At 44.3% G+C, this 26623-nt stretch overlaps 1 protein-coding gene across 15 annotated transcripts in view; it reads left to right on the forward strand.

Moving 5' to 3' along the window:
• The window catches only part of DIXDC1 (DIX domain containing 1), a 74647-nt gene that overhangs the window by 7579 nt on the left and 40445 nt on the right, over nucleotides 1-26623 (forward strand). For 2 of the 15 annotated variants that reach the window (XR_006713724.1, XM_045482783.1), the window contains exons 1-2: nucleotides 1737-2084; nucleotides 26075-26204. Coding sequence is in view for 10 of the 15 variants with exons in the window: in XM_045482783.1 (XP_045338739.1) it covers nucleotides 2025-2084; nucleotides 26075-26204 (190 nt within the window). In the remaining 5 variants the exon portion in view is untranslated. Of the gene's footprint in view, nucleotides 1-1734; nucleotides 2085-26074; nucleotides 26205-26623 lie in introns of those variants that run through there. The other 13 variants (XR_006713723.1, XM_045482788.1, XM_045482789.1 and 10 more) reach the window with 10 other exon arrangements.

A 26623-nucleotide genomic window follows, 5' to 3' on the forward strand; every position in this document is an offset into this window, starting at 1 on the left:
TCTACTGACTGAGTGTTTTGGTTTTGCATCACTATGCACATAGATGTGTTGCCTACAATTTTACATTGTTGGAAGTTTCATGCTTCTCTTTTAAGGGGGCCTTGCTGCAGTAATATGGGTTAGTCACTCACCTGATGATGTTACACCGTGAGCTGTGGTCATGGCAAGGGGAATTTTTGGTAGTTAAATTCCCCAGCTAGTTATGAAGGACGGTGGTCTTCTGACTTTTGGGCTGATCAGGTGCAGTTTGATTTGGAGTCATGGCTTTTCCCCAGCCTTTGCAGAATTGAACACACAGCATTCATTCAATCAGCAGCACCCACTTAACACCTCTGCTGGCCTTCTGCTTCCTGCTTGCTGCCATCCTAGAAGAAGTGTGTCTTTCTCAGAAGTATCTTTGTGTTTAGCAGCTTCAGACATTCAGGCAAGATGATTCAGGATGTTTGGGGTACAGATTTTCTTTTTCTCTAGTGACCTGAGGAGGAGGAAGTCTTAGGTTGAAAAGAGCCATTACTGACTTTTCTTGCTAAGGTACCAATGGGAATTTGGGGAAGGAATGTGGGCCTTCTGCAAAAGCATGAGGGTAGATCCTAGCTCCTCAAACTGTCTTTGTCGCTGACCAGCTGTGTCCCTGGGCAAGGCCCTGACCTTTTCTGAGCCTTAACATTCTGTAAATCCTTCCCCTCCATCTGGGATCACGAGGTGTAACCCCCATATTTGGGGTGTTCTTTCAGCTTCCTGTTTTCCTATAGAAACAAGAATGTGCGCTGAAGAGTACAAAATGACTGGTATTCCTAAAAATAAATAATCAAGGCTGTGACTTGAATAACTAGCAACAGAGGGGAATAGCTCTCTGTTTCACTTAAGCAAGTTTTTACCTAACTCTTTCAAAAGCTCCAGGACATTTTTGTAGTGTTTATTTTAATTAAAATCCATTTAATTCATTTAAAGCTCACTAAAGATAGGGGCTTTACCTTTTAGCGGCTATTTTTAAAAGAAAAAAAGAGAGGCTTTTTGGAGCATAGCCTTAGTGATACTTGGTTTTCCCTCTATGTTTCTGTTGTGATCCTGTGTGATTTGTTAAGTACTACTTCTATTAAATGTTTGCTGATACCATCAGTAACTAAAGTTCTCTCTATCCTCTTTTTTCCCCTCTCCTTCTGGCTGGTTTATCTCACTTTTTTTTTTTTTCTGTCCCTTCTGCTTCCCCTTCTTTAGCCTAACCTCACTGCCCAGGCCCCTTGTGGAAAAAGGTTGCTGTTTTTAGCTAGTCTGGGGGAAAAAAATCCTGATTCACTCCCCTCCCCACCCATGTTGTGGTGGGGCACTTGGCCTTAAATCAGCAGAAAGAGTGTGTGTGTGTGTGTGTGTGTGTGTGTCCGCGCGCTCACTCCAGCACGCCTGCCTGCAGACCTGGTGGTATGCTAGTGTGTGATTGCAAGCACATGCACACGCCGGCACGCCTGCTGGTGTGTCAACGAGTGTATGTGTGTGCGCTCACGTGTGTGTATGCTCGCAGGGCGCGCACACACCGGCACGCCCGCCTGGAGGCCTGGTGTGTGTCTGCAGCGTAGGCACACACGCCCGCCCCCAGCCTGTTGTGTGTGTATTGTACGTAGTGTGTGTGTGTGTGTGTGTGTGTGTGTGTCTGTGTGTGTGTGTGTGTGTGTGCGCGCGCGTGCGCCTGCCCGCCCGCGCGCGCCTGTCCGCGCGCGCGCCCGCGGTGCTCCCCCTTACGCACGCGGGGCGGGGGGCTGCTAGCCAGCGCCCCTCCACCCTTTGCGCGCCCAGCTGTTTCTATAGGAACCGCGACAGCGCCCGGGCCCCTCCGGCAGAGGCCCCGGTGCGAGCATGCCCAGTGGAAGCCGCTAGTTTGGCTCCGGTCTAGGTTTCCAGTAAGTGGCCTGCGGGACTCCGGAGAGATCCCCGTGAGCTGAGCGGAGAGTCTTTGTGTGCAGAGGGAGGAGGCGGTGGCGGCGGCCGCCTGGCCTGGAGACCCCGCCCGGGAGCCCCCGCCAGGAACAATGCTAGCCTGCTTGACCCGGGGGAACTTACTGGACGTCCTGCAGGAGGGCTTCAATGAGGTAACTGTCTGCTCCTCCCACTCCCAGCTCCCCTCCCCCAGCGCCTCCCGCCTAATCTCTAGAAGGGGTTCTCCGTCCCCCCTCCGTCCTCAAGGGGATCCCAGATCAGTTCCCCTGCAGAGCCCTAAGGGGCTAAAGTAGTGGGTATGGTGCAGACGAGATGGCTAACGGAGAAATCAGAAGGGCCCCCTACCTATAGCTAAGCTGGGCGATGCCTTTCCCTGGCGGCTCACCTGAGCCCAGTAGACAGGACCACAAACTTAGAGGTCATCTCCTTTCAAGCGAGGTGGTCTCCACCCTTCCCGGGCATTCTCCCCAAGAAAGCCCCCCTTCAGAGGGAAGCCCCTGAATGTATGACAGAAGTACTCATTCTTCAGGAGCTTACTGGGTGGGCCAAGTTAGGGGTGGGGTGGAATTGCATTGGTAGAAAGTTTGAGAGAGGGCAGGGTGGTCCACATGAAGTGCCGCCTTCCTGTTTATATCTCTTTCCAATTCCCAGGCTGTAGGTTTCTCCACAATCAAGGGCATGGTTGGCAGAGAGGACCTAAGAGCAGAGAGGTTGCTTGAGTTTCTGGGCCCAGTTCCGGGAAGTGGGAATTCATTCCGTACTGTGTAAGAAGAGTGGGGAAGTGGACCGCCAATCTGACAGGCAGTATGTGCTAGGACTCCGGGGGGGGGGGGGTGCTTTTTCTTTTCACTGTTTTATATCAGAATTCTGTTGTTGTTTCTTCCATGCCCTTTTGTGACCCAGGGAATTCTGGATTAGGATCCTACCCCATTGTGATTTGCTCCCTGTGTCTTCCATTGCTTCTGAGCCCCACCCCTGTGGGTCGCCTTATTCCAGCATCCAGGGAGACCTTTACAAGGAGACCTAGGCTGTTAGTTGTGTCTTTCATCCTTTCTTCCTACCTCTCCCTCACTTCCCTCTATGTCTCTCTTAAATATAAGACTTTTTAAAGATTAGTTTAACACGTGAATACATTGTCTTCTTAAATATGAACATTACAGACAAGGCTGAGTGCCTTTGGCCACCCCTCCAATCCTGGCCTTTTCCCCAGAGGCTACCCTTCTCATGAATTTGCGCATGAGATTGTCTTTCTCCCTCTGCACTGTAGGCTCTTGCCTCAATTCCTGTTTCTAATTAAGAAGCTCTGCAGCTCACCTGTCTCAGAATCTTACCAGCCCTGGCCCCTGTGCCCCAGCCTTGTTCCTGACACAGAGGAAAACTGTAGAAATGCTGTCCTCACCTCATCAAGGGAGTCGGAATTTTCCTCTGGCTGAGGGATGTCACAACCTTCCCCGAAGGGCGGGGCTTGCATCCTGCCTGCACTGCAGGGCTCCTCATTGTGCACCAGCCCTCCCTGAACGGATTATTAAGAAAGATTATTAAGAAAGCTACACTCTGAGAGACGAAACACACACAAGCCAGGAAGCCACCTCTTTGAATGCTACCGGTATTCTGGGTTCCTCTTCTCTCACTCTTGGCCTCTGAGAGTCTCCTGGTCTCAGGCTTCCTATCATTTGACTTATCCACTAATTGTGGCACAAGCTCATTAGGTCCTTCCATGGCCTCCCCCGCTTTTTTTTTTTTTAACTCCGCCCCCCCCCAGCCCCCCCCCCCCAGTATCAGGTCCCACTGTCTTATTAGGAGGAGGAAAGCAGCATAGTCAGCCCTAGCCTTTGCCTTCTCATCCTTTTTACCCCTGAACCTTTCAGCTGAAAAGCCGGGTAAACTGAAGAGGCAAAAGGCTTGGCTGCATTTTCGTACTTTAGTGTGCTTCCATAAATATCCTCTGACCTCCCATTCTTTTTTTTTTTTTTAATTTTTTTTAAATTTTTTTTTTTTTCCAACGTTTTATTTATTTTTGGGACAGAGAGAGACAGAGCATGAACGGGGGAGGGGCAGAGAGAGAGGGAGACACAGAATCGGAAACAGGCTCCAGGCTCTGAGCCATCAGCCCAGAGCCCGATGCGGGGCTCGAACTCACGGACCGCGAGATCGTGACCTGGCTGAAGTCGGACGCTTAACCGACTGCGCCACCCAGGCGCCCCTGACCTCCCATTCTTGTAAAACGTAAGGAAAAAGGACAGCGGGAGAGTTTTCTGCTTGTGGTGGTAACACAGTCTCTTGGCCAAAACAACACACACAAATTTATAATTAACTCATCTAGAATAATGCAGCAATGCCTCTTGTCCCTCTCTGATATTTGATTTTTCTGCCCATCCTGTCAGTTTCCCTCCACTCCTTTCACAGACTTAGGTACAATCCATCCCTTCTATTTGTAGATTCTTCTGTTTGTAGAATTCTGATAGCCAATAAATACTTATGGTTTCTCTCAGAAATTGACATCATCTAAATAATACTAACAGTGATTTGTTAAATCCCAGTGGCTCCTTAGAGTGTAAATAATTCTTTCACATACATAATAAGTTCTATTAATAATTATTTTCGGGGCTCCTGAGTGGCTCAGTCGGTTAAGCGCGGGACTTGGTCTCAGGTCATGATCTCACAGTTTGTGGGTTCGAGCCCCGCATAGGGCTCTGTGCTGACAGCTCAGAGCCTGGAGCCTGCTGTGTCTCCCTCTCTCTCTCCCCTTCTCCCACTCATGCTCTGTCTCTCTCTTTCAAAAATAAATGTTAAAAATAATTCTTTTCACATAGAGAATCACATTTAGTGGTACAGAATAATGCTACAATTGGTTATTTCAGAGTTGATGGAGGCCTGATTGATCTATTGCAGCTTCTAGGGTTGCTTAATCCAGTAATATTCTATCTCTTTTGTTAGAGTCACGTGATAAGGATGTAAATAAGGACTTAAAAGCTGGTGTCAGAATACACTTTGATTCCTCTGGGAAACTCTTCCTACTGAGGCTAAGAATACCACACATGTGTCCAGTCATCTCTGGGGAATGATCCAAGCATATCTGAAGCCATTCTTCATCACCCAGATGCTCTATAGATCTGTGTGGTTAGGGCTGTGACCTCATTCTGTGTGGCAGAGAAAACTGCCACAGGAAATGAAGCTTTGGCCTTAATTGGTTAATTATAAGGGAATCCTGCAGCAGAGAGAAACCCTGCCTTCTGAATCAAGCCTTCCCTCCACGCATTGTTGGCCTCTGTTCTCAGTCCATTTGCCACCATGCATGACCACTTTCTTCCACATTCCCTGGACAAATCCCTGGCTTCAACACACCTGACAAATTACCCACAGACTTGATCTATGTCAGTGCTGTGAATGCAGTTCCTTTCATTGACACGGTTAATCTGCATTGTGAATTATCCATAAATTTTGGCTGCTGCCATATTCTGTAGCCTACCCTGGCTGTCATCCCCTGTCTCCTGTGTTCTGGGCCTGGCCAGGCTTTCCATGGTTCACATTTTTCCCATTCTGCATGTGCCTTAAAGCTGTTTTTTTCCCTCTGCTACTTGGTGTTGATGTCGTCATATGAGCGTTGTCTTTGGCTGATGTGCCAGCATTCGTTTCTGCAAGTGTTTTTCGGGCGGCTGAACTTACTTTTAAAAAGACTTCAGTGATTGTGTTGGAAGATTTTGATCGACCTGAGGCTCTAATATGGTTTGGCTAATAAACATTCACTCATTCAGTTGTCTGGTTCATTTACCGGGCAAAGGGATGGATGAAATAATTGAAGCAGGAACACCTGGTTCTTGCTTCCAAGGAAGTTACAGGGAGTAATTTGTAGGTGTACTGAAAAAAAACCGTAATGGGATGCTTAATGTGGTAAGCATCCTAAAAGGGATAGTGTTCATGGGAGATCATAGGGCTAGCTTCTACTTAATGTTATCCTGAAAAGCACCAACTATTTACCAACCTACCTGCTCGCTGAGACCAGACTTTTTTCCCCGCATGGTAAAAACATGCATGGAAGCACTCACTCAACAGACATTCACTGAATTGCTGTGTTTACCAGACACCTTGCCAGGCTCTGGAAATAGAAGTCAAATAACATCGAGTCTGTTCCTTAGTGGAGCTCATAGGTCAGTGAAAATAAAGTAAATATTCAGAGTATCAAACCCGGGGAAACTGTGGTGTTGTAGAAATCTTATTTGTCAGGCAGAGCGAACCTCAGCCTGGCTGTTGTGTAAATGGCCTGAGGGGCTGAAAGTTATGGGGAATGATTTATTAAAGGGTTGGTCAACTGGAAGTGACTTGTCTGAGCCTTCATTTTTATTATTATTTTTTTTTATTTATTTTTTTTTTTAATTTTTTTTTTCCAACGTTTATTTATTTTTGGGACAGAGAGAGACAGAGTATGAACGGGGGAGGGGCAGAGAGAGAGGGAGACACAGAATCGGAAACAGGCTCCAGGCTCTGAGCCATCAGCCCAGAGCCCGACGCGGGGCTCGAACCCACGGACCGCGAGATCGTGACCTGGCTGAAGTCGGACGCTTAACCGACTGCGCCACCCAGGCGCCCCTGAGCCTTCATTTTTAAAACGTGTGACCTGGAAGACTTGCCTTACTAGTTTCCCTCCAGGTAGAATAGTAGACATTTGTATTCCCACATGGAAATTCATCCACACGGTGGTCCCTGAGAAATTCAAGAAGAGCCTTTGTCTGGTGTCGTCCCCTAAGGGGGACGTAGAAAGCGTGGAACGCTGCAGCACACCTCACCCCTCTGCCCCATGCTTCCATGAAGTAGGGTTTGCAACATGGGGCCAACCAGAGGCTTCCAGACATTTCCACAGTGAATTCCTCTGTGCTTTGCTGTAGAAATTAAAAGGCCTGTTAAGTCTTCAATGTAACAAAGCACTACACTCCCCAACCACCACCACCTCTTCCTCCTCCTCCTCCTCCTCCTCCTCCTCCTCCTCCTCCTCCTCCTCCCCCTCCTTCTTCTAATCTTGACTGATTTCTCCTCTCCTCACCCAGGCTCATTGGCTTTGTTCCCACAGGAGTCAATGCCAGCTAAACAGATGCTCCCAGGCAGCAAGCTATCAGGCAGCTTTCTGTTCCTCATGGTGAGTGAAGGGCTGGCCAGGCGTGTGGAGCAGTGATAGGGTGCTGTTTGCCAAGTACCACTCCCCTAGGCACTTCAGAGAGACTGGGGAGCACCACAAATGCTTCACTGGCCATTACTGGCCTTGTATAGGCTGCAGGGACCAGAGTCTCAAAATGACACTTTACTGAATATATTTCCTTGTATGTTAACCCCCAACCAGGCCCCATTTAAGTGGTAATGAACATGACCTTCAATGGTCAGGGATGGTAAGGGAATAGGGAACCAATCCCAAAGGCTCTAAGAGTCGCCCCATGACCTGTTTCTAGGATAGGCGACACTTGTAGACTTATATAGTGATGTCCCATTCAGTCATTCATTCGCATTCATTTATTGAGCACTTACTTTATAACTTGTACTGAAGGAACAAAGTGTTTGTGGAACTTGCAACTAGTGGAAATTTCAAAATAAGGTTAGGAGGGGCACCTGGGTGGCTCAGTCTTTTGAGTGTCTGACTTTAGCTCAGGTTGTGATCTCGTGGTCTGTGGGATAAAGCCCAGAATCAGGCTCTCTGCTGTCAGTGCAGAGCCAGCTTTGGATCCTCTGTCTACTTTTCTCTCTGCCCCTTCTTCATTTGAGTGTGTGTGCTCTCTTTCTCTCTCCCTCTTAAAAATAAATCAATATTTTTTTAAAAAGATAAGGTTAGGAGATGAAATCTTTCAGAAAATCTTTGGTTTTTGGGGCTCCTGGGTGGCTCAGTTGGTTGAGCGTCCAGGTTCAGCTCAGGTTATGATCTCGCGGCTCATGAGTTCAGGCCCCGCATCGGGCTCTGTGCTGACAGCTCAGAGCTTGGAGCCTGCTTCAGATTCTGTGTCTCCCTGTCTCTCTGCCCCTCCCCAACTCACCCTGTGTCTCTCTCTGCCTCTCAAAAATAAAACTAATAAAAAAGATTTTTTTTTTAAAAAAAAGAAAATCTTTGGTTTTTCACCTTGTGGAATATTATCCTTTGACCACCAGGCTGAACTCTAATATGAAGAGCACTGCCTATATGGGAAGGAGAAATTTAATGGTATTTTTACTTGTGATCTTTATTTTTACCTAATTAGCCACCAGGTTCAATGAATAAGTAGCCTTTCCTGGCTCAGTAAAGGCCTGAAAGAGTTAACAGAAAAGATAGACCATATTATGTTCTCTTCCTGGCAGAATTCAGGCCAAGAAGAACTCCAGGTTTCCAAACCTGCCTTCCCCCCAGTTTCTCAGAAGGGTCTCCCCACCCCCTCATCTTCTGTAGTTGGAGGGTCTCAGTTCCACACAGGAATCTGGTTTCACTGTGAAGCTGATTTCCTTCCTGAGCCAGTCAGATCTCCTCCTGAACTCTAGCCCACCACCAAAGCCCTGCTGCTTTTTTTTGTTTGCCTTTCTTGCTTCCCAGCAGGGAGCCCCAGAGCTCACTTTTGGATGCTTCTACACGAGGAACAGTAAATCACAGACTTTCCTGGTAAAGCCCAGTCAGTGCCTTTTGCAACTCTAACCAAACAAGTCCCCTGCAGGAAGTCTCTTTGACCTTGAGGCTTAGAGGAGACAGAGAGGAGAGGCTGGGTTTGCAAACTTGTTTGGAAGGAGGGGCAGGTCCCAAAGAAAAACAGGAAAGAAAGTTACAGTTGGCACAAGAGTGGTCTCAAGGTCAAGATTCCCATATGAGTGAAGATGGTGAACAGAACTGTCTCTACTTGGAAGTAGGGCCAAGTATATTGTAGGACTACTTGGAGTGTCTTCGAGGGAGCTGATGGAGATTATGGGGTTGCTAAGGGCCGCCCACACCAGCCACTCTTTGGTGCTACCGCTGCTGACACAGCTTTACAGCCGTTCGGTCTCACCAAGCCAAAATCCTGCTCAGACGGCTGAGGAGTGTTGCTGTATCTACTTTTCTTCCCCCTGATGCCCGACTCAAAGGACTGGCACAAAAAGCCTGTCTTTCTAGACTTCTGGATTACACAGGTATCTTTCCAGCTTCCTCAGAACAAGTTAGAGATGTTAAATCTGGACCAAGATTAGTTCTGTCACTGACATGGTGTATTTGATTGTCTTGCTTTTTTTTATTAGTTTGATTGCAAGTGCCAAGAACCCAACTTGAGCTAGCAGAAATAGAAAATGGAATTTACTGACTCATGGAATCCAAGGAAAGGCTGAAAAATTAAACCATGGAAAGGCAAGAATGGAGCAGAGTCCCAATGAAAATCAAGAACTCAAACACTGGAGGCTCCCTTTTTCTGCTTTTTGCCACTTCTCTCTGGTTCTTTCTGTGGGTGGCTTTATTCCCTTTCACTCTATATGGCTTTTCTCTCTCAGGTGGGGATCACGGTCTATGGCAACATCTAAGTTTTATATCTTACAACTTTGTCAAAGAAAGATGGGTGGGGAGAAGGAGACTGATTCTATTCCTGGAGGCCAGATAAAAAATTCCAGAGATTGGTTGGACATGAACAGTCAACTCAACTGGACCAATCAGCTGGGGCCATTGGAGGAGGTGATGTCATACCAGCCCAGACCTAGGGCCCATAACTGTGTGTGCAGAGGGTGCGTGTTTCTACAGAAGGGGAATCATTGTGACCTGGGCAGCTACCCCGAGAGCCGTTAGCTCCACCACCGTGTGGGCCTGATTTGAATCTGTTGTCCTGTTGTGATTCTCCACCTGTTGTTTTTGGAAATAGACCAAGAACTAGGGGCACGATCAAGATGTATATCTTCATATTCCAGATATTTTCATTTTGCTGAACCTATTGGCATCTTGTCTTCACGGAATAATTGACTAATAAAATGATAGTGCTAGAAGTAAATGAAATTCAGTGGGTTTTTTTTCCCCACCTGTTGCAAGAACCCCTTAAGAAATTATCTCATGTGGCTAGGGTAGGGAGTTGGAGGTGGAGAAAAAGAGGGTCGGATGAGCTAGGCTCTGGATCCCTCACCCTGGCCCTAATCAGGGAATCTCTACTTCTCCCTATTTTACATATCTGGCTTTCACATGGGTTATAATTTGAGAAACGATTATGGGACCAAAAAAAGAAGGAAGAGGAGGAGGAGGAGAATAAAACTACTAGTCCAACCCCCAGAGAGTAACAGAGGAGAAGAAGGAGGAAGACAAGGACAAGGATGAGAAGAAAGAGAAAAATAAAACTACCAGTCCAATCCCCAGAGAGTAACAGCCTCTTGCAAAAGCATATGGTATTTCATCTGCTGCAGACGAACTCTAGTAAATTTTAAAGCCAAGCAGCATTGCTACTCAGGGCCTAGGCTTGCAACACAGGCTTCTTTTAAGATAAACATCTTTGTGGGGGAAGTGGGTGGTGTGGCTGGTTCTCCTGGTGTCTACTTTGTCCTTCAAATCCTTTTTTCAGAGCCAGCAGTAGGCATTTATAGCAAGAACAGGGTCTGGCCTTCCCCTTGGGTGTGAGGTACAGATGCCTTCAGATCAAAGAGGAGGTTTGGCTTAGTGCTCAGCTTCCCCGATCCGACTTGCTGACTAAGCAGAGACCTAAAGCGGGGGCACCCTAACCTGTGGATGAGAGTGGCCCCACTCAGTTGTGATTCTGCGGTCACTTTGTTAGATGCCATTGAGGAGGTCTCTGTCAACATGCAGACATAGTAGTGACATGACATTTTTCAACCAAAAAGATTTTATCAAGGATTCAATCAATGATGATCAGTGATATTAATGCTTTCATTTTATTAATGATTTCATGCTTCTGAGTTTTTAAAATGACTTGAATCTGGGCAGAATAGGAACTGTGCTCAGCATTTGGATACCTACCGTTCTCCTGGACTGCCTTCAGGCCCCGAGATGAAGACAGTCTAGCCTCCCCTCCCCACTGCAGTGATTGTCCCTCTGTGCTACCACAGCAAAGCCACATCCTGGGACATATTCCACAGGAGGGTCCTACCCTTGACATCTTGAACTCTGAGACTGCGCTCTCCGCCCACAACCCCAATCTCCACACTCCTTCCTTCCCATCAAACCCGTTTTCAATCTCATCAGCCTTCTCTGTCCTGTCAGGTTCTCAGCGCTCCTTTGACTTCCTGTCCCCGGTGCAGATGCCACCAGCAGTCACTTGAAAGACACTCTCACCACCTCCCGCACTCCCTTTGCTTTGGTTGATTGCTGCCTGTCCTGGATGAGCCCATCCCTGGTTCCCTCCGGCAGGCCTGCCGAGCAGTGTGAGCAGTGTTAGAGGGGATCGTGCAGCCTCGCTGATAGATTCAGTTACAGAATCCTGGTCTGCAGCCCTGGCTGAGTCTTTGGTGTTGTCGGGACATCTTTAGCAGTCACTGTTCTTCCCAGCTTCCCACAGCATCCCTTCCCGAAGCCTCCTTCATTCTGCTCCTCCCTCTCGCTCTCCACAGCTAGTGGACCTACTGCATCGTAGACCTGCCTAGACCCACTGATCTTTGTCCCACATTTTTTCCTTGAGTTCTTCTTTCCAGTTTATCTCTTAACTCAGGCTAAAGACCCCATGGGCCTAAACCAAGAAACTACCCCTGAAGCAATACTGCCCAGACCAGTTTGAGCTTAACCCCTGACACCCCTGAGCAGATGGACGGTGGGTTGACCCATGGGAGGCCCGACAGTTCCTTCATCTCATTATCATACTAAAATATCTGCCCAAGGAGGAGCACAAGCCTCATTTACATAACATGCAATGCCCGTGTAGGCAAGTTACCTGAGGCTACATGTGTGACCTTATGCCCACATCTACACACCATGACAAAGGCTCCCCCTTCTAAATATTCATCCTAACCCTAAAGAAAAGGAACCCATCCGCCCTTCCTCAGGGAGTTTCAGCTTTGCAAGTTATTCCCTAGATCTCCTTAATTTGCTGCAAATAAAGTTTATTTTGTGCGACAGCTCCACCTGCTGTGGTTTCTATATGTGACTCACCCACGAGCAAACTCACGTTAGTTACTTAGTCCAATTACACCTCTTTCCCATCTCATAACTTCCCCACGTAGGTACCTGTTCCCGCCTCCTCACAGAGGAGGCTGTAGTCCTCTCCTCTGAAACCTTGCCACATCACTCACCCTCCCCTTGAGTCTATTTCTCCTTCACCAAGCCCTCATCTCTGCCTGCAGTGTCTTCCCATCCCAAAACACCCTTGTTCCCTCACCCCCCTTGCACTCCAGCTCACACCCTCTCTCCTCCCCTCAATGCTCCTGCTTTCCTACTTCCTGGTGTCTTCTAGGTTCACTGGGTTCACTGCCGTCTGACTTCTCACCTACCACTCTGCAGTATCTGTGCTCAAAAAGGTCACCAGAGCCTGTTAATTATTCAACGAAATGGGCTTTCCAGTCCTTAGCCTGACTTCTTGACAGCATTTGACCTTCCTGACCATCCGTCTTAAAATTCTCTCATTCCTGGATTCCTACATAACGCTTTCTCCTGATTTTTTTTTCTATTCATTGGATCACTTATTCTAAAATTATTTTTATTATTATTTATTTAAAGTAAGCTCTACCCTGAACATGGGGCTTGAACTCACGACCCAGAGATCAAGAGTCTCATGCTCTACTGACTGAGCCAGCCAGGCACTCCAATAATTTCATTTTTGCTCATGTCATTATATTCTTTGGAGTAAGGTGGAGTGGGTTCAAATCCCTTTTTTCATCATTCACCAGTGCTATGGCCTTGAGCAAAGTCTCCTATATAAGAAACGGGCTAATAACATAGGCTTTAGCAATCGGGTATGGGGATTAAAAGAGATAGTACATAAAAAGTGCCTCATTCAATGACTGACAAGAATTGGCAGTCAGTACACTTTCATTTTCTTCTTTCCCTTTGGTGCTCCTTCCACTCCCTTTCTTGCCAAAAAACTTTTTATAGTTCACTTTAATTTTTGGGGTGTTGTAAGATCCCAGGATTTGGAGTCAGCATTGAATTCAAATCCCTTTTCTTCCACTTAGCAGCCCTTTGACCCTGGGCATGTTGTTGCTCTAAACTTCGGTTTCCACATCTGTAAAATGAGGATGATTGTGTGTGTATGCATTGGGGGGGGGATGGTTAATAAATCAATATTAAATATATATATTGTTTATGTATACATAAATTAAAATATTTTTATATATTTATTTTTGTAAGTAAATAAAGTGGTAAAGTGCTTAGCACAGTCCTGGTAGGTAGCAAGCACTCAATAGGTCATAGTTACGGTCTTACTTGCACCTAGTCTATACCGGTCACACACAGATGCCCTCAAAGATGCATCTCCCACCCCTCCCCCATCTCTTGTGCTCTAGTACTTGTGTTTTATCAACTTGCTGTGGAACATCTTTGCTCTAATGCTTCAAATAGCTCAGACTGTTGTCAAAACTGAACTATTTGCTCTTCAAATATTTTCCATCTCAGTTAAAGCATCCCCATCCCTCAGGTAGGACCTTTTGGACCTTCTCTTTTTGTCGCTGCTTTTGTCCTGTCAGTCACCTGACTTGTTTCTGGAATTTGTCCTTTTCTAATTATACTGCTTCAGTTCAGGCTCTCATCTTCTCTCACTTGAATTATTGCCTGGTCTTCTCACTGGTTTCTCCAAATCTGGGTGCTTCTTATTCTACCCCATGTTCTCCTCTGTGTCCAGAGTAGACCTTTCTAAGTTGCAGGTCTCACTGTTTCAGTCTCCGGTTTCAAAACTCCACACGTTCCTGTTGAAGGTCTTTGAGCTGAAAGTCTGAGCACAGATAGGTCTTGTGCTGACCTGTTTCTCCATCATCGTTGCCTGCCTCTGATGGCTCTGCCCACACACTAATTTGTTAACTGGCTATTCCTCCAGAACACCATATGCCTTCACTGTGCTTTTTTTTTTTTTAACCACCCCTCTGTAGGATGCCCTTCTCCCCTTCTGTAACTGGCAAACATCCTTAGGGAACCACACAGATGTCTCCTTTCCTCTAGACCCTACCCTCATCCCCACATCCTTCCATCCTGTTGCTCCTTCTGTGCACAGATAGCATTTGTTAGTATTTCTCCATCGCCACTGTAATTACTTTGTATCATAGCCTGTAAGCTGGGCTTGGCACAATTCCTAGCAATGTTGGTTGATTTGAATGAATGAATGAATGAATGCTTGAAATGATACCATCTAGAAGGATCTTGTGAGATGGAATTTCACGAGTGAAATTTATTATAGGTAAATATGGATCAAGAAGACCCAATTTTACAAGAACAAAGATGGAAGAGATTGGTTTAACAGTAGAATGTGTTAAAAATTACGTAGGGGTTTTGGTTGGCAGTACTGTATGAGTCAACAATGTGAGGTGGTAACAAAAAAAGAAAAGAGGAGGAGGAAGAGGAAGAGGAGAGATGAAGGAGGAGGAGGAGGATAGAATGTGAGGACAGAATGAGGAAGCTGAGTGTCTGGTTTTACACCCAGAGCATTGTGTTTGGTTCTAGGTATCATGGTTTTAGAGGAACTTAATAGCAACAATTCTTGAAACCATTTTATTTTTAAGACTTCTTGAAAAAATCACCAAACTAGACAAACTACAAGTTAACACAATGAAGAAGAAAAGGGGAGAAAGCACAAGTATACAAAGTAAGAAATGACAAGGGAGAAGTAACCATTGAAACAAAAAATCGCAAGAGTCTTTGCAAGTCTGTGCAAAAAACATTTTAAAACTTTGATGAAATGGATAATTTCCTAGGGAAATGCTGATGACCCAAATTGAAAGAGACAGAAAATTTAAACAGGCTAATTTCTATGGAAGAAATAGAGAGTCTTATTAAGGAACTGTTCCTCAAAAAAAGTACCAGCTCCAGGTTATTTCATAGGGGAATTCTACCAAACTGCCACATATCATCAGATAGTCCCAATGCTCTGTATATCATATTCTATATCTATCTATATCGATATTGATATAGATATTGTACTAACATAGCACTGTTAAATAAAATCCAATACCACATTAAAAATATAATTCATGGGGCACCTGGGTGCCTCAGTTGGTTAAGCACCCAACTTCAGCTCAGGTCACGATCTCACAGTTCATGGGTTCGAGCCCCCCGGTTGGGCTCTATGCTGACAGGTTAGAGCCTGGAGCCTGCTTCAGATTCTGTGTCTGATTCTCTCTCTGCCCCTCACCTGCTTGTGCTCACCCTCTTTCTCTCTCTCTCTCAAAAATAAATAAACATTAGGGGCGCCTGGGTGGCGCAGTCGGTTAAGCGTCTGACTTCAGCCAGGTCATGATCTCGCTGTCCGTGAGTTCGAGCCCCGCGTCCGGCTCTGGGCTGATGGCTCAGAGCCTGGAGCCTGTTTCCGATTCTGTGTCTCCCTCTCTCTCTGCCCCTCCCCCGTTCATGCTCTGTCTCTCTCTGTCCCAAAAATAAATAAACGTTGAAAAAATAAATAAATAAATAAATAAATAAATAAATAAATAAATAAACATTAAAAAAAAATTAAATATACAATTCACTATCATCACCTGGGTTTAATTCCAAGAATGCAAGATAGGTTCTTTATTAGGAAATCCGTTAGTATCATATACCATATTAATAGATCTCAAGAAAAATAATTATAGGATTATTACAATGAAGGTTGACAAAACTTTTATTGAAATTCAACATCCATTCCTCATCAAATGGTCATGAAAATAAGACTTGATTGATATAGTTAACATGATAAAATACATATACCTTAGTCCTAAAACCTGTATCTTCCTAAATTGGGAAACACTGCAAATATTTTTTCTAGGGCTGGAAACATGGGTAGGATACCCATTCTCCACTCTATTCCATTTTTTTTTTTTAATGTTTACTTATTTTTGAGAGCGAGAGCAAGCGAGCAGGGAGGGGCTGAGAGAGAGGGGGACAGAGGACCTGAAGCAGTCTCTGTGTGGGCCTCGAACTCATAACCATGAGATCATGAGCCGAAGTCAGCCGCTGAACCAACTGAGCCACCCAGGCGTCCCACATTCCACTTCGTATCAAAGGTATTAACTGGCGCAACTAGACTAGAGAAGTTGGTTTAGAGGCACAAGGCTTACTAATGAAATAAAACTATTTCTTCTTGCAGATATGATAATAATCCTGGAAATATTTGAGAGAATTAGTGATAAATCTCAAATAATAAGCGATAGGGTAATAGTATATAAAATTAACATACTGAAATGAATAGTTTTATTTTTATTTTTTTTAACGTTTATTTATTTTTGAGACAGAGACCGAGCATGAACGGGGGAGGGGCAGAGAGAGAGGGAGACACAGAATCGGAAGCAAGCTCCAGACTCTGAGCCATCAGCCCAGAGCCTGACGCGGGGCTCGAACTCACCAACCGTGAGATCGTGACCTGAGCTGAAGTCGGACGCGCAACCGACTGAGCCACCCAGGTGCCCCTGAAATCAATAGTTTTATATACCCAAAAAGTAGCCAATTAGAGACCATAATGATACAGGAAAGCTCATTTGCAATTGCAACAAGGAAGACTACGTACGTAGAAATGAACCTAATAAGAAATGTGTAAAACCTGTAGGAGGAGGAAAACTTTAAAACACTCCTGGAAGAGGCACCTGGGTGGCTTAGTCGGTTAAGTGTCCGATGTTGGCTCAGGTCATGATCTCATGGTTCGTGGGTTCCAGCCCCACATCGGGCTCTGTGCTGACAGCTCAGAGCCTGGAGCCTGCTCCGGGTTCTGTGTCTCCTTCCTGCTTGCGCTCTGTCTCTCTCTCTCTCCAAGAATAAATAAACAATAAAAAAAATTTTTGAATGCTACTGGAAGACACATTTGAACCAAAGGAACAACATCACCATTCTTGAAGACTATGATTTAACATTCTAAATATGACAGGTCTTCCTAAATTAATTTATAAATGTAATATACTGCCAATAAAAACTCCAACAGACTTTTTTAGGAAGTTAGGTAAAGATAACAAAATTCATATGGAGAAATAAATATGCAAGAATATTCAAGAAAATACTAAAAAAAGGAAATTTTCAGGGGTGAGGGGACTAGCTTTACCGAGCACTAAAAGGTACTGTAAAGCCTCTATAATTAAAACATGCATGAATCAACAAATATACAAGTTATGTAGGATGCAAAGTCCATAAACAGACCCAAGGACTTCTGGAAATTCGGTATATGATAAAGGTAGCATCTCAGACCATTGGGGTAAAGAGGGACTTTTTAATAAATGGTGCTTTTTGTAAAGGATGAATTGGATTTATTTCTCACATCATATATAAGAATAGACTCCAAATGGATTAGGGATCTGAATGTAAAAAATAAAACGAGACAAGAACTAGAAAAAAACAGAGGTGGAGTCTTCTTTCACCTCAGTGAAGGGAAAGCCTTTCTAACCATCACTCAGAATTCAGAAGCAATACAATAAATGATCAATAAACTTGATTATATAAAAATAACTCTTTCATGGCCAAAAAGACAACCTGAGTCAAGTCAAAAGACAACTGAAAAGCTGAGAAGTCTCTGCAACATATGTCCGAGGCAAAAGGGTAACATTCCCAAGATACAAAGAGTTCTTAAAAATGGCAGGACAAAGGACCAGAAACTTTGATAGAAAAATGAGAAAAAGACATGAACAGACCAATCATTTAGATATGAAAAAAGTTATAAAAGGTAAGATATATAAAATGGATTATTAAACCTACAAAAAATTCAAACTCATAATGAATGAAATGAAAATTAAAACACTGAGGTACAATTTCTCACTTATCACATTGGCAAGAATTAAAAGTATGACAACATATTCTGTAGGCAAGGCTGTGGGAAAGTCATGCGCTCGTGCATTCCTCATGGGAATGCAAAGAGATACGATACTTTTGGCAGGAAATTTGGCAATATCTGATAAAATTACATACCTGCGTGCCTCTTGGTCCAGCAATCCCACATCTTGGAATCTACCCTGAAGGCAGGCCTGCATCCACGTGAAAATACCCAGGCCTATACGATGTTCACTCATTGCAGCATTGTTGGTAATTGCAAAACATTGGGAAAAACCTAAGTGCCCATACACAGGAGAATGGTTGTATAAATTATGGTATATCCACATAATGGAGTGCTATGGTCGCTGTAAACATGAATAAAGAAAGTCTCTGAACCAGTGTAGAGTGATTTCCAGACTATGTTAAGTGAAGTGAAGTGCAAAGTCCAAGTACAAAAAGAATATCAGTACTGTGCTAGTTTTCACATAAGAAAGAAAGGGAAATAAGCAAATATACACGTGTCCTTTTCCTGGATAAACTGGAACTCATGTGGTTGGTTACTATGAGGTGGATGGGAATAGATGGAAAGAACTGAGAGAAGGGAATGGAGTAGAAAGAATGACATAGCAGTGACACTTTCCTGACTAGATGTTTTTGTACAGCTCTGACTTTTAGGATCATGCTAATGATATGCAATCACCCATGCACCTAATCATCCAAAATGTGGAGAGAACCCAAAATGGACTACTGATAGTACAAAACGAACCCCACTGTATTACAAATGAATAACATAACCACACTGAAGGGACTGGAGAAGAAAAGAACTAACCTAAGTCACTTTTTGCATCAGCATTTTGACTCTAAACTCGAAAAGAACTATGCACAAATATTATATTATGGTTGGTAAATTAATTTTTCACAAGGTATGAGTTAGCAAGTCTGACACTAACGTATGTGTTTCTAGGATCAAGCAAATATTAGTAAATATATGGTGGAGAGTGAGAGTTCTGGTTTCTCACTGGGAGAAAGGAGTTATAATAAAGAAAAGGGACAGGAAGAAGTGAACTCTGTGGGCTTGGTTGGAGGAGGGATCAGTGTAATTTATGCTGTAATTCATTGTATGTCTGTCTCTCAAGGTGTATGTGCATATGTGTGTATACATACATGCATTTTCTTTGTTTTCTTTAAAATGTTTTATTTGTTCTTGAGACAGAGAGAGACAGAGCATGAGCGGGGGAAGAGCAGAGAGAGAGGGACACACAGAATCTGTAGCAGGCTCCAGGCTCTGAGCTGTCAGCACAGAGCCCGACACAGGGCTTGAACCCACAAGTGGTGAGATCATGACCTGAGCTGAAGTCGGACGCTCAACTGACTGAGCCACCCAGGCGCCCCTACATACATGCATTTTCTACTCTACTACTGAGAGGGCCAAGAATGTAACCCCAGTAACAATGAGTACAACTCATGCCCAAATTTTGGTTTCTAAAAACCAAAGAACTAGAGTTCTTTTGAGCAATAACTGATTCCAGAGCTGGGCAGAGAAAGCCTAAGACGAGGAGTGTGGAATATCTCATGACGCCAGGAAGTAAGGAAATGTTCAAAGAACGTGATCAGGCCATATGAACCAGCAGTCCTACTTCTGGGTCTATATCCAAAAGAAAGTGGGATCTTGAAGCGGTATTTGCACACTCATTTTCATAGCAGCATTATTCACAATAGCCAAGAGGTAGAAGCAACCCACATGTCCATCAACAGATGAATGAATAGGCAAAACATGGTATAAACATACAATTATATTATTCACCCTTAAAAAAGAAGGAAAATCTGACACAAGGGGCAACATGTATGAACCTTGGGGACATTACACTGAGTGAAATAAGCCAATCACAAAAAGACAAGTACCGTATGATTCCATATGAGTTCTCTAAAATAGTCAAATTTATAGAAACAGAAAGTAGAACAGTGGTTGCCAGGCACCGGGAGGAAGGGAAATGGGATTTATTGTTTAATGAGCATAGGGTTTCATTTTGCAATATGAAGATATCTGTAGATTCATTGCACAACAGTGTGAATATACTTAACACTACTGAGCTATACACTTAAAAATACAAAGATGACAAATTTTATGTGATGTATCTTTTTACCTCAATTTTTAAAAAAGTGACTGGAGCATCTGAAAAGGATACAGGAGCCAACATTTGTCCCAATTTGAGCAGCACAAGTAAATAATGATAGTAATGGATTAATATAACAAAAGTGAAATAAATACCCATGATCCCATACTGATATAAATAAGTAAATGGGGGAAAAGAAAGAGCTTTTCCTCATATTAGGAATTCCAACTAGTAAGTGTAGAAGGAATGATGGAATTAGAAAATCATCATTTGGGAGATGTCATAGTAATCAATCAGGAAAAGAATACTCAATGATTTTTAAGAAAGGAAAAATGGATGTTAAGTAAAGCGATGATAGGGAAAAGGATATTTTTATGGTCTCAAATCTTCCCACAAGATACTTATCAGTTACGAGGAAAAAATGGCGACTTCACAGTAGAGAAACTTGGTAGACACCTACCTTAACTGTGTAATCACAATTAATTTCAACAATAATGCGATGTATCAGCATCATGTGTCTTTTGATATGATGCACAGAGAAGGGTATTGTATGTTCCAAATCCATAACCTGAATTTGATCACTAAGAAATTTTAGACAAACCCAAATTGAGGGACAGTGTACAAAATAACTGGGAAGTATTCTTCAAAATTGTCAAGATCATGAAAGACAGAGAAAGACTTAGCCATATTGAAAGAGACCAAAGGGACAGGACAACTAAATGTCGTGTGAGATCTTGGACCAAAGAAGGACAGTAGGTCAATTGGGGAAATCTGAATAAGGTCTGGAGATTATGTAATAGTACTGTGTCATTGTTAATGTCCTGTTCTGTTGCTGTTATGGACGAAGTGAACATTTGGGGAAGCAGTTAGGTAAATGGGTATAGGGGAGCTCTTTGTACCATTTTTGGGAGCTCTTTGTACCATATAGGGGAGCTCTTTGTGCCACTTTTATGTAAGTCTGAAATTATTTCAAACTGAACAGTTAATGAAATAAAAAAAATAATACTTAGGGGTTTTGAATAACCCCCTAGTGTAGGTCAATAATGTGTTCTGGTGGCCAAGGAAGAAAGGAAAGAGAAGAACGAAGAAGGAAAGAAAAGAAAAATATCTTGAATGAGGAATCTTCATGTCTCCTTTAAACTCGGAGTATTGTGTTAGGTTCTAGATGTCTCAGTTTCAGATAGATTTAGACAGAAGATCAGTAATACTTGAAACCATTTTGGGTAAGGAATGTGAGCTTGGCTTGCAACTCTGGATGTGCATAGAAGAATTTAAGGAATATTGGTATAACTGGGCCCCACCCTCAGAAATTCTAACTATTCTCTAGTGGGCCCCCGACGTTAGTATTTTTTAAAGTTTTTATTTAAATTCTAATTAGTTAAGATATAGTGTAATGTTGATTTCAGGAGTAGAATTTAGTGATTCATCATTTATATATAACACTCAGGGCTCAATACAGGTGCCCTCTTTAATACCCATCAGCCACCCAGCCCATCCTCTGCCCATCCTCCAGCAACCCTCAGTTTGTTCTCTATATTTAAGAGTCTCAGGGTGCCTGAGTAGCTCAGTCAGCTGAGCGTCTGACTCTTAATTTTGGCTTAGGTCATGATCCAGGGTTGTGGGATTGAGCCCTGAGTAGGGCTCTGTGCTGAGTGTGGAGCCTGCTTAAGATTCTCTCTCTCCCTTTGCCCTTCTTTCCTGCTCATGTGCACTGCCCCCCACCTCTCAAATTAAAAAATAAAAGAGCCTCTTATGGTTTGCTTCCCTGTCTTCCCCACCGCCATGTTCATCTGTTTTGTTTCTTAAATTCCACATATAGGTGGAATCATATGATATTTGTTTTTATCTGACTTATTTTGCTTAGCCTAATACACTCTAGGTCCATCCACGTCATAGCAAATGGCAAGATTTCATTCTTTTTGGTGGCCGCATAATATTCCATTGTATATGTATACCACATCTTTTTTAAAATTTTTTTTAATGTTTATTTTATTTTTGAGAGAGAGACAGAGACAGAGACAGAGACAGAGACAGAGACAGAGTGCAAGCAGGGGAGGTGCAGAGGGAGAGGGAGACACAGAATCCAAAGCAGGCTCCAGGCTCTGAGCTGTCAGCACAGAGCCTGATGCGGGCTTGAACTCACAGATGGCAAGATCGTGACCTGAGCCGAAGTCGGATGCTCAATTGACTGAGCCACCCAGGCACCCCTTATATACCACATCTTCTTCATTCATTCATCTATCAGTGGGCATTTGGGCTCTTTCCATAATTTGGCTATTGTAGATAATGCTGCTGTATACATCGGGGTGCATGTGCCCCTTTGAATCAGTATTTTTGTATCCTTTGGGTAAATACCTAGTAGTACAATTGCTGGGCAGATATTAGTATTTTTAAAAAGCTTCTCCAGTGACTCTAATGGGTAATCAGCATTTACAGAACCCCTTGGTTAAGGAATTGTAATGTTTAGCTAGGAGAAAACTCAGGTTAGCTCTACAAGAATCATATGGGGGAACTTGGGAAAATAAAGCTTTCTGAGTTCTACCCTATGGAGAGAATTTGATGGGGGTAATGTCTACATGTCTTTGTTTTTTTAAAAGCTTTCTTAGTGATCTTGAAGCACAGCCAGGGGTGGGAACAGTAGGCTGGATCAGTGCTTCTCAAACTTTAATGTGCATATGAATCACTGGGAGATCTGTTTAAAGTGTGGGTTCTGATTGAGTAGGGGTGGGGTGGAGTCTGAGAGTCTGCATTTCTGCCAGGCTCCCAGGTAATGCTGATGCTGCTGGCCTGGGGGCCACCCTTGGAATAGTAGATAGCTACTTAGTGTAGATTATTACACAAGAGACCCAAACATTGGATGTGGGGGAGAAAGTGGTGTAGACTAAGGGGACTTCCATTCTGAGAGTTTGAGAAAGGTTCACTGAAACTTCAGGGATGCATTTATTTAGGTGATAGTGTGGTTGAGTGGAAAGAGCATTGACTTGGGAATTAGAGTTTCATATTCATGCTTTACTGTCTGGTGACCTGGAACAAACGAGTTTACCTATTTTGAGTCTCAGTTTCCAATTAGCAAAATAGATACAGTAAAATCTTCCTGGCAGATTAGCATTAGGGAAAATGCGTTTAAAGGACCTAGCAGAGGGGCACCTGGCTGGCCCAGTTGGTGGAGCATGCGACTCTTGATCTTGGGGTCATGGGTTTGAGTCCCATATTGGGCACAGAGTTTACTTAAAAATGAATGAATGAATGAATGAGTGATCTAGCATAACCCTTGACACAGAGTAGGTGTTCAGAACAGTGGTCACTATTATTATCATTTATGCTGTAGAATCCTCTTGTTGGAAACCAGAGGTGAGATTAATGTGCATGAAAAGTACTGTTAGAACCTCTCATCAGTTTTGCATCAGACACAACTTCTATTCAATAGCCAAAAGAAGGCTGTGGTTACTCAAGTAGAAATGATCTTGGTCTAACATAAACCATTTGTTTTTGTCTGCCCCTGCATTATTAGCTTTTGCAATCATTTTAAGTCTCGGCCTGATGAAATGTGACAAGTGATTCACTGACTCAAACAAATATTTGTCGTGCACCTGCTACCCTAAAGTCCAGTACTTCTGAGTTGTTGTGACTCCCTGCATAGAGCATACTTCGGATCTGAGCTCCTTTGAGCTCACTGTTCCCTTGGCCTCATTTCCTCTTTCAGGAACCACCCCCTCCCCCACAACCACAAAAGTGTGGGCTCAGGTTGGGCTTATGATCTCAGCACCGTGTGTGACACTGGACGTCCTCGGGGAGATCAGAGCTGGGCTGTGGGAGGGTCGGGGAAGGCTTCTTGGAAAAGGTGATGCTTGGGCTCAGCCTTAAGAGGAGACTGCAGGCTCAGGGAGGGAGAGTGGCTGGAAAGTGTGGTGCGTTTGGGGCACTGCACATGGTTTGGACCAACCGAAACGCAGCAGGCAAATGGGAGGGTAGTGAGTAAGCAGAGCAGAGGCAGCGGCCGGCACATGACAGACTAAATGCAGCCAGGAAGGTTGGACTTTATCTTGACAAGAGAGGCCAGTGAAGGATCTGAAGCAGGGATGTGTGGAGGGTGGGTTGAGGATGATAGTAGATACAGGGAGACTGGTTAGGAATTTTATTATTTTATGTATGTGTGTGTATATATACATATATATATATATATATATGTATGTATACACACATGTATATACACATATATGGGTTTTTTTTAAAGTTTTATTTATTTATTTTGAGGAAGACAGAGACAGCATGAGTAGGGAAGGGGCAGAGAGAAGGAGAGAGAGAATCCCAAGGAGGCTCTGCACTGTCAGCGCAGAGCCCCACATAGGGTTCAAACTCACGAAACCACGAGATGGTGACCTGAGCTGAAACCGAGTCGGATGCTTAACCAACTGAGCCACCGAGGCACCCCTAGGTGTTTTATACCTAAGCCAGGGTCAGATCCCAACTGTTACCCTTAATGCCTTTTTTGGTCCTAACTCCTTTGCTCCAGAGCAGAGTGGTTTACTACAGAGGTACCCTTTGCCTCCCACGGTGCTTGGGCTGTGCAGCAGGAGCAGACCTTGGGCGAGGGTCTGGCCCACATTAGGCAGAAGGTGTGGCCACCCCTGTTATACCAAGTGAGTGGGGTAGCACGATGCCCTTGGTCAATGCTTGGACCACAGTTAGGCGTTTCCATACCAGATCTGCTGTGTCCTGGCTGGGGCCTTGGGGATGTTCCATCACTTCTCTGAACTTCATCCGTAGAATGGAGAGGATACTGACCCTTCAGTGTTTTTGTGAGGATTAATTAGATGGTGATAACGATGAAAATAATAATGACTGTTAAGCAAGCATCAGTTGCGTGGCAGGTCCTGTCCCAGGCACCTTCATTAATACGATAAAACACATATCAAATTCCAGAACTAGTGTTTAGTTCATGTAGACACTCGATTCCTTCCCCTACTGCCTGCTGATATGGCACTTCCTACAGTTTGTCAGCAGCTGATAGATTATTGCCTTAGTACTGTCTTTATAAAGGACTTCATTTATTGCCACAAATCGACACAGAGAAAATAACGAAGATTTAATTTAAGCTCAGGAAGCAATCAGTGGGTAATTTCCAACATTTTATTGAAGAAGTACTTGTGGCGTAGAAATCAACTATTCTTCAACCAGCTAGTAATATAATACCGTTAGCCCTTGAACCTAATGTTTAGGGTCAGGGTCTTGGGCTTCTACAGCAACCAGACAGAGCTGCTGATTGTTCTGGGATATTGTTCATGTGCTCTTTTGATATTTAAGTGTCCATCTTCAGAACAAATGCAAAATTAGAATAAACACCTGGATGCAAGCTTTGATAGGGGACAAAATGGACTATGTAGGGGGATCCGAGGGCTGGGATGAGTTGTGTGTCCCTATCTGGGCCCGACAGGCTTCTGATGATACTGGGTTTAACTCTGTCTGACAATAATGAAAGCCCCACCCCCCGCCCGCCCCCCCCCCCCCCCCCCCCCCGCGCCACAACCTCTGCCCAAGTCTTCAGGGTACTGCTCACCAAAGCTTTTCTTTTTCCTTCTTTGTGCAGATTTTAGGCAACTAGATCCTCTTTGACAACATAAAGCACGGATTAACACTAACTCTGTAGCAATCCCAGGATTATGGGCTCAGGAGAATAAATCTCGGGTTGACAGTGAGATGATTTCCATTAAGTCTCATTGTGAAGAACGTAGTGATGGGAGAGGTTGTTCTGAGCTGGCTTGCTGTTGTTTATTTCTGATTCCCCAAGACCAGCCTTATGAGTATCAGTGTCCATTGTGCATGTGAGAATGAGTGATTGTTCTTGAGAAGCACAATGGGTTACTGGCAGCAGTGATCACACCCAAAAACTGGCTGTGCTTCTCCACTGGCCCCCATCCATGGTCAAGGGAGCAAAACTCAAGGAAAGCAGGATTCCTACTCACTGAAACACTCATCTGTTTCTCCGTGTCTACACTGCCACCAAGTCAGCGGTTAGCTTTCCCTGAAGACTAGCAACTAGCATAAAATTAGAGATTTTTAGAACATGCTCCATGTCTCCCCATCTTTCTTCTTTATTTCCTTGAAACCTCCTCCTCCCTCTGGATGTGGATTTCCCACCGTAGTCCAGTCTCAAATGTTGCCTCAGGGGGTGCAGGGCAAAGGAGAAGAATCATATTCCTTTCTCTTATTTCCACCTTTGATTTTCCAGCAACAGCTCCAGGCGTATGTGGCCTGGGTGAACGCACAGCTCAAGAAGAGGCCAGCAGTGAAGCCCGTGCAGGACCTGCGACAGGATCTTCGGGATGGGGTGATCCTGGCATATCTCATCGAGATCGTTGGTCAGTGGGCCCTGGACCGATGCCAGCACAAACCAGAGCATGCCTTCTTTATCCTCCACGTGCCCTTCGGAGCAGTTTGCTGCTTCTTTATAACATATGGAAATGGAAGTAGAGAAGGTTTAACATTCTTGCCCATCATTAACTCCTTTATTTATTAGTCAATAAACAGTGTGCTAGGCACTCTATTAGGCTTTGGGAATGTGATTGTAAGCACAGTCTATGCTCTCAGGAGTCTCCCAAGCTAGTTGGAAAGACTGGAAAGTGAACTCATTCCATTAATGTGCTTAGGACTCTGATAGAGTAAGGACAGATAGGAGCACCTGGGTGGATGGAGGCGCCGACCCAGTTCTAGGGGCTCAGCGGTGGCTTACCAGAAGCACCGATGTCTAAACCGAGGCTGGAAAAGGAAGTAGGAGTCA

Source organism: Leopardus geoffroyi, chromosome D1, assembly GCF_018350155.1.
Source record: "Leopardus geoffroyi isolate Oge1 chromosome D1, O.geoffroyi_Oge1_pat1.0, whole genome shotgun sequence".
NCBI classification, from domain to species: Eukaryota; Metazoa; Chordata; class Mammalia; order Carnivora; family Felidae; genus Leopardus; species Leopardus geoffroyi.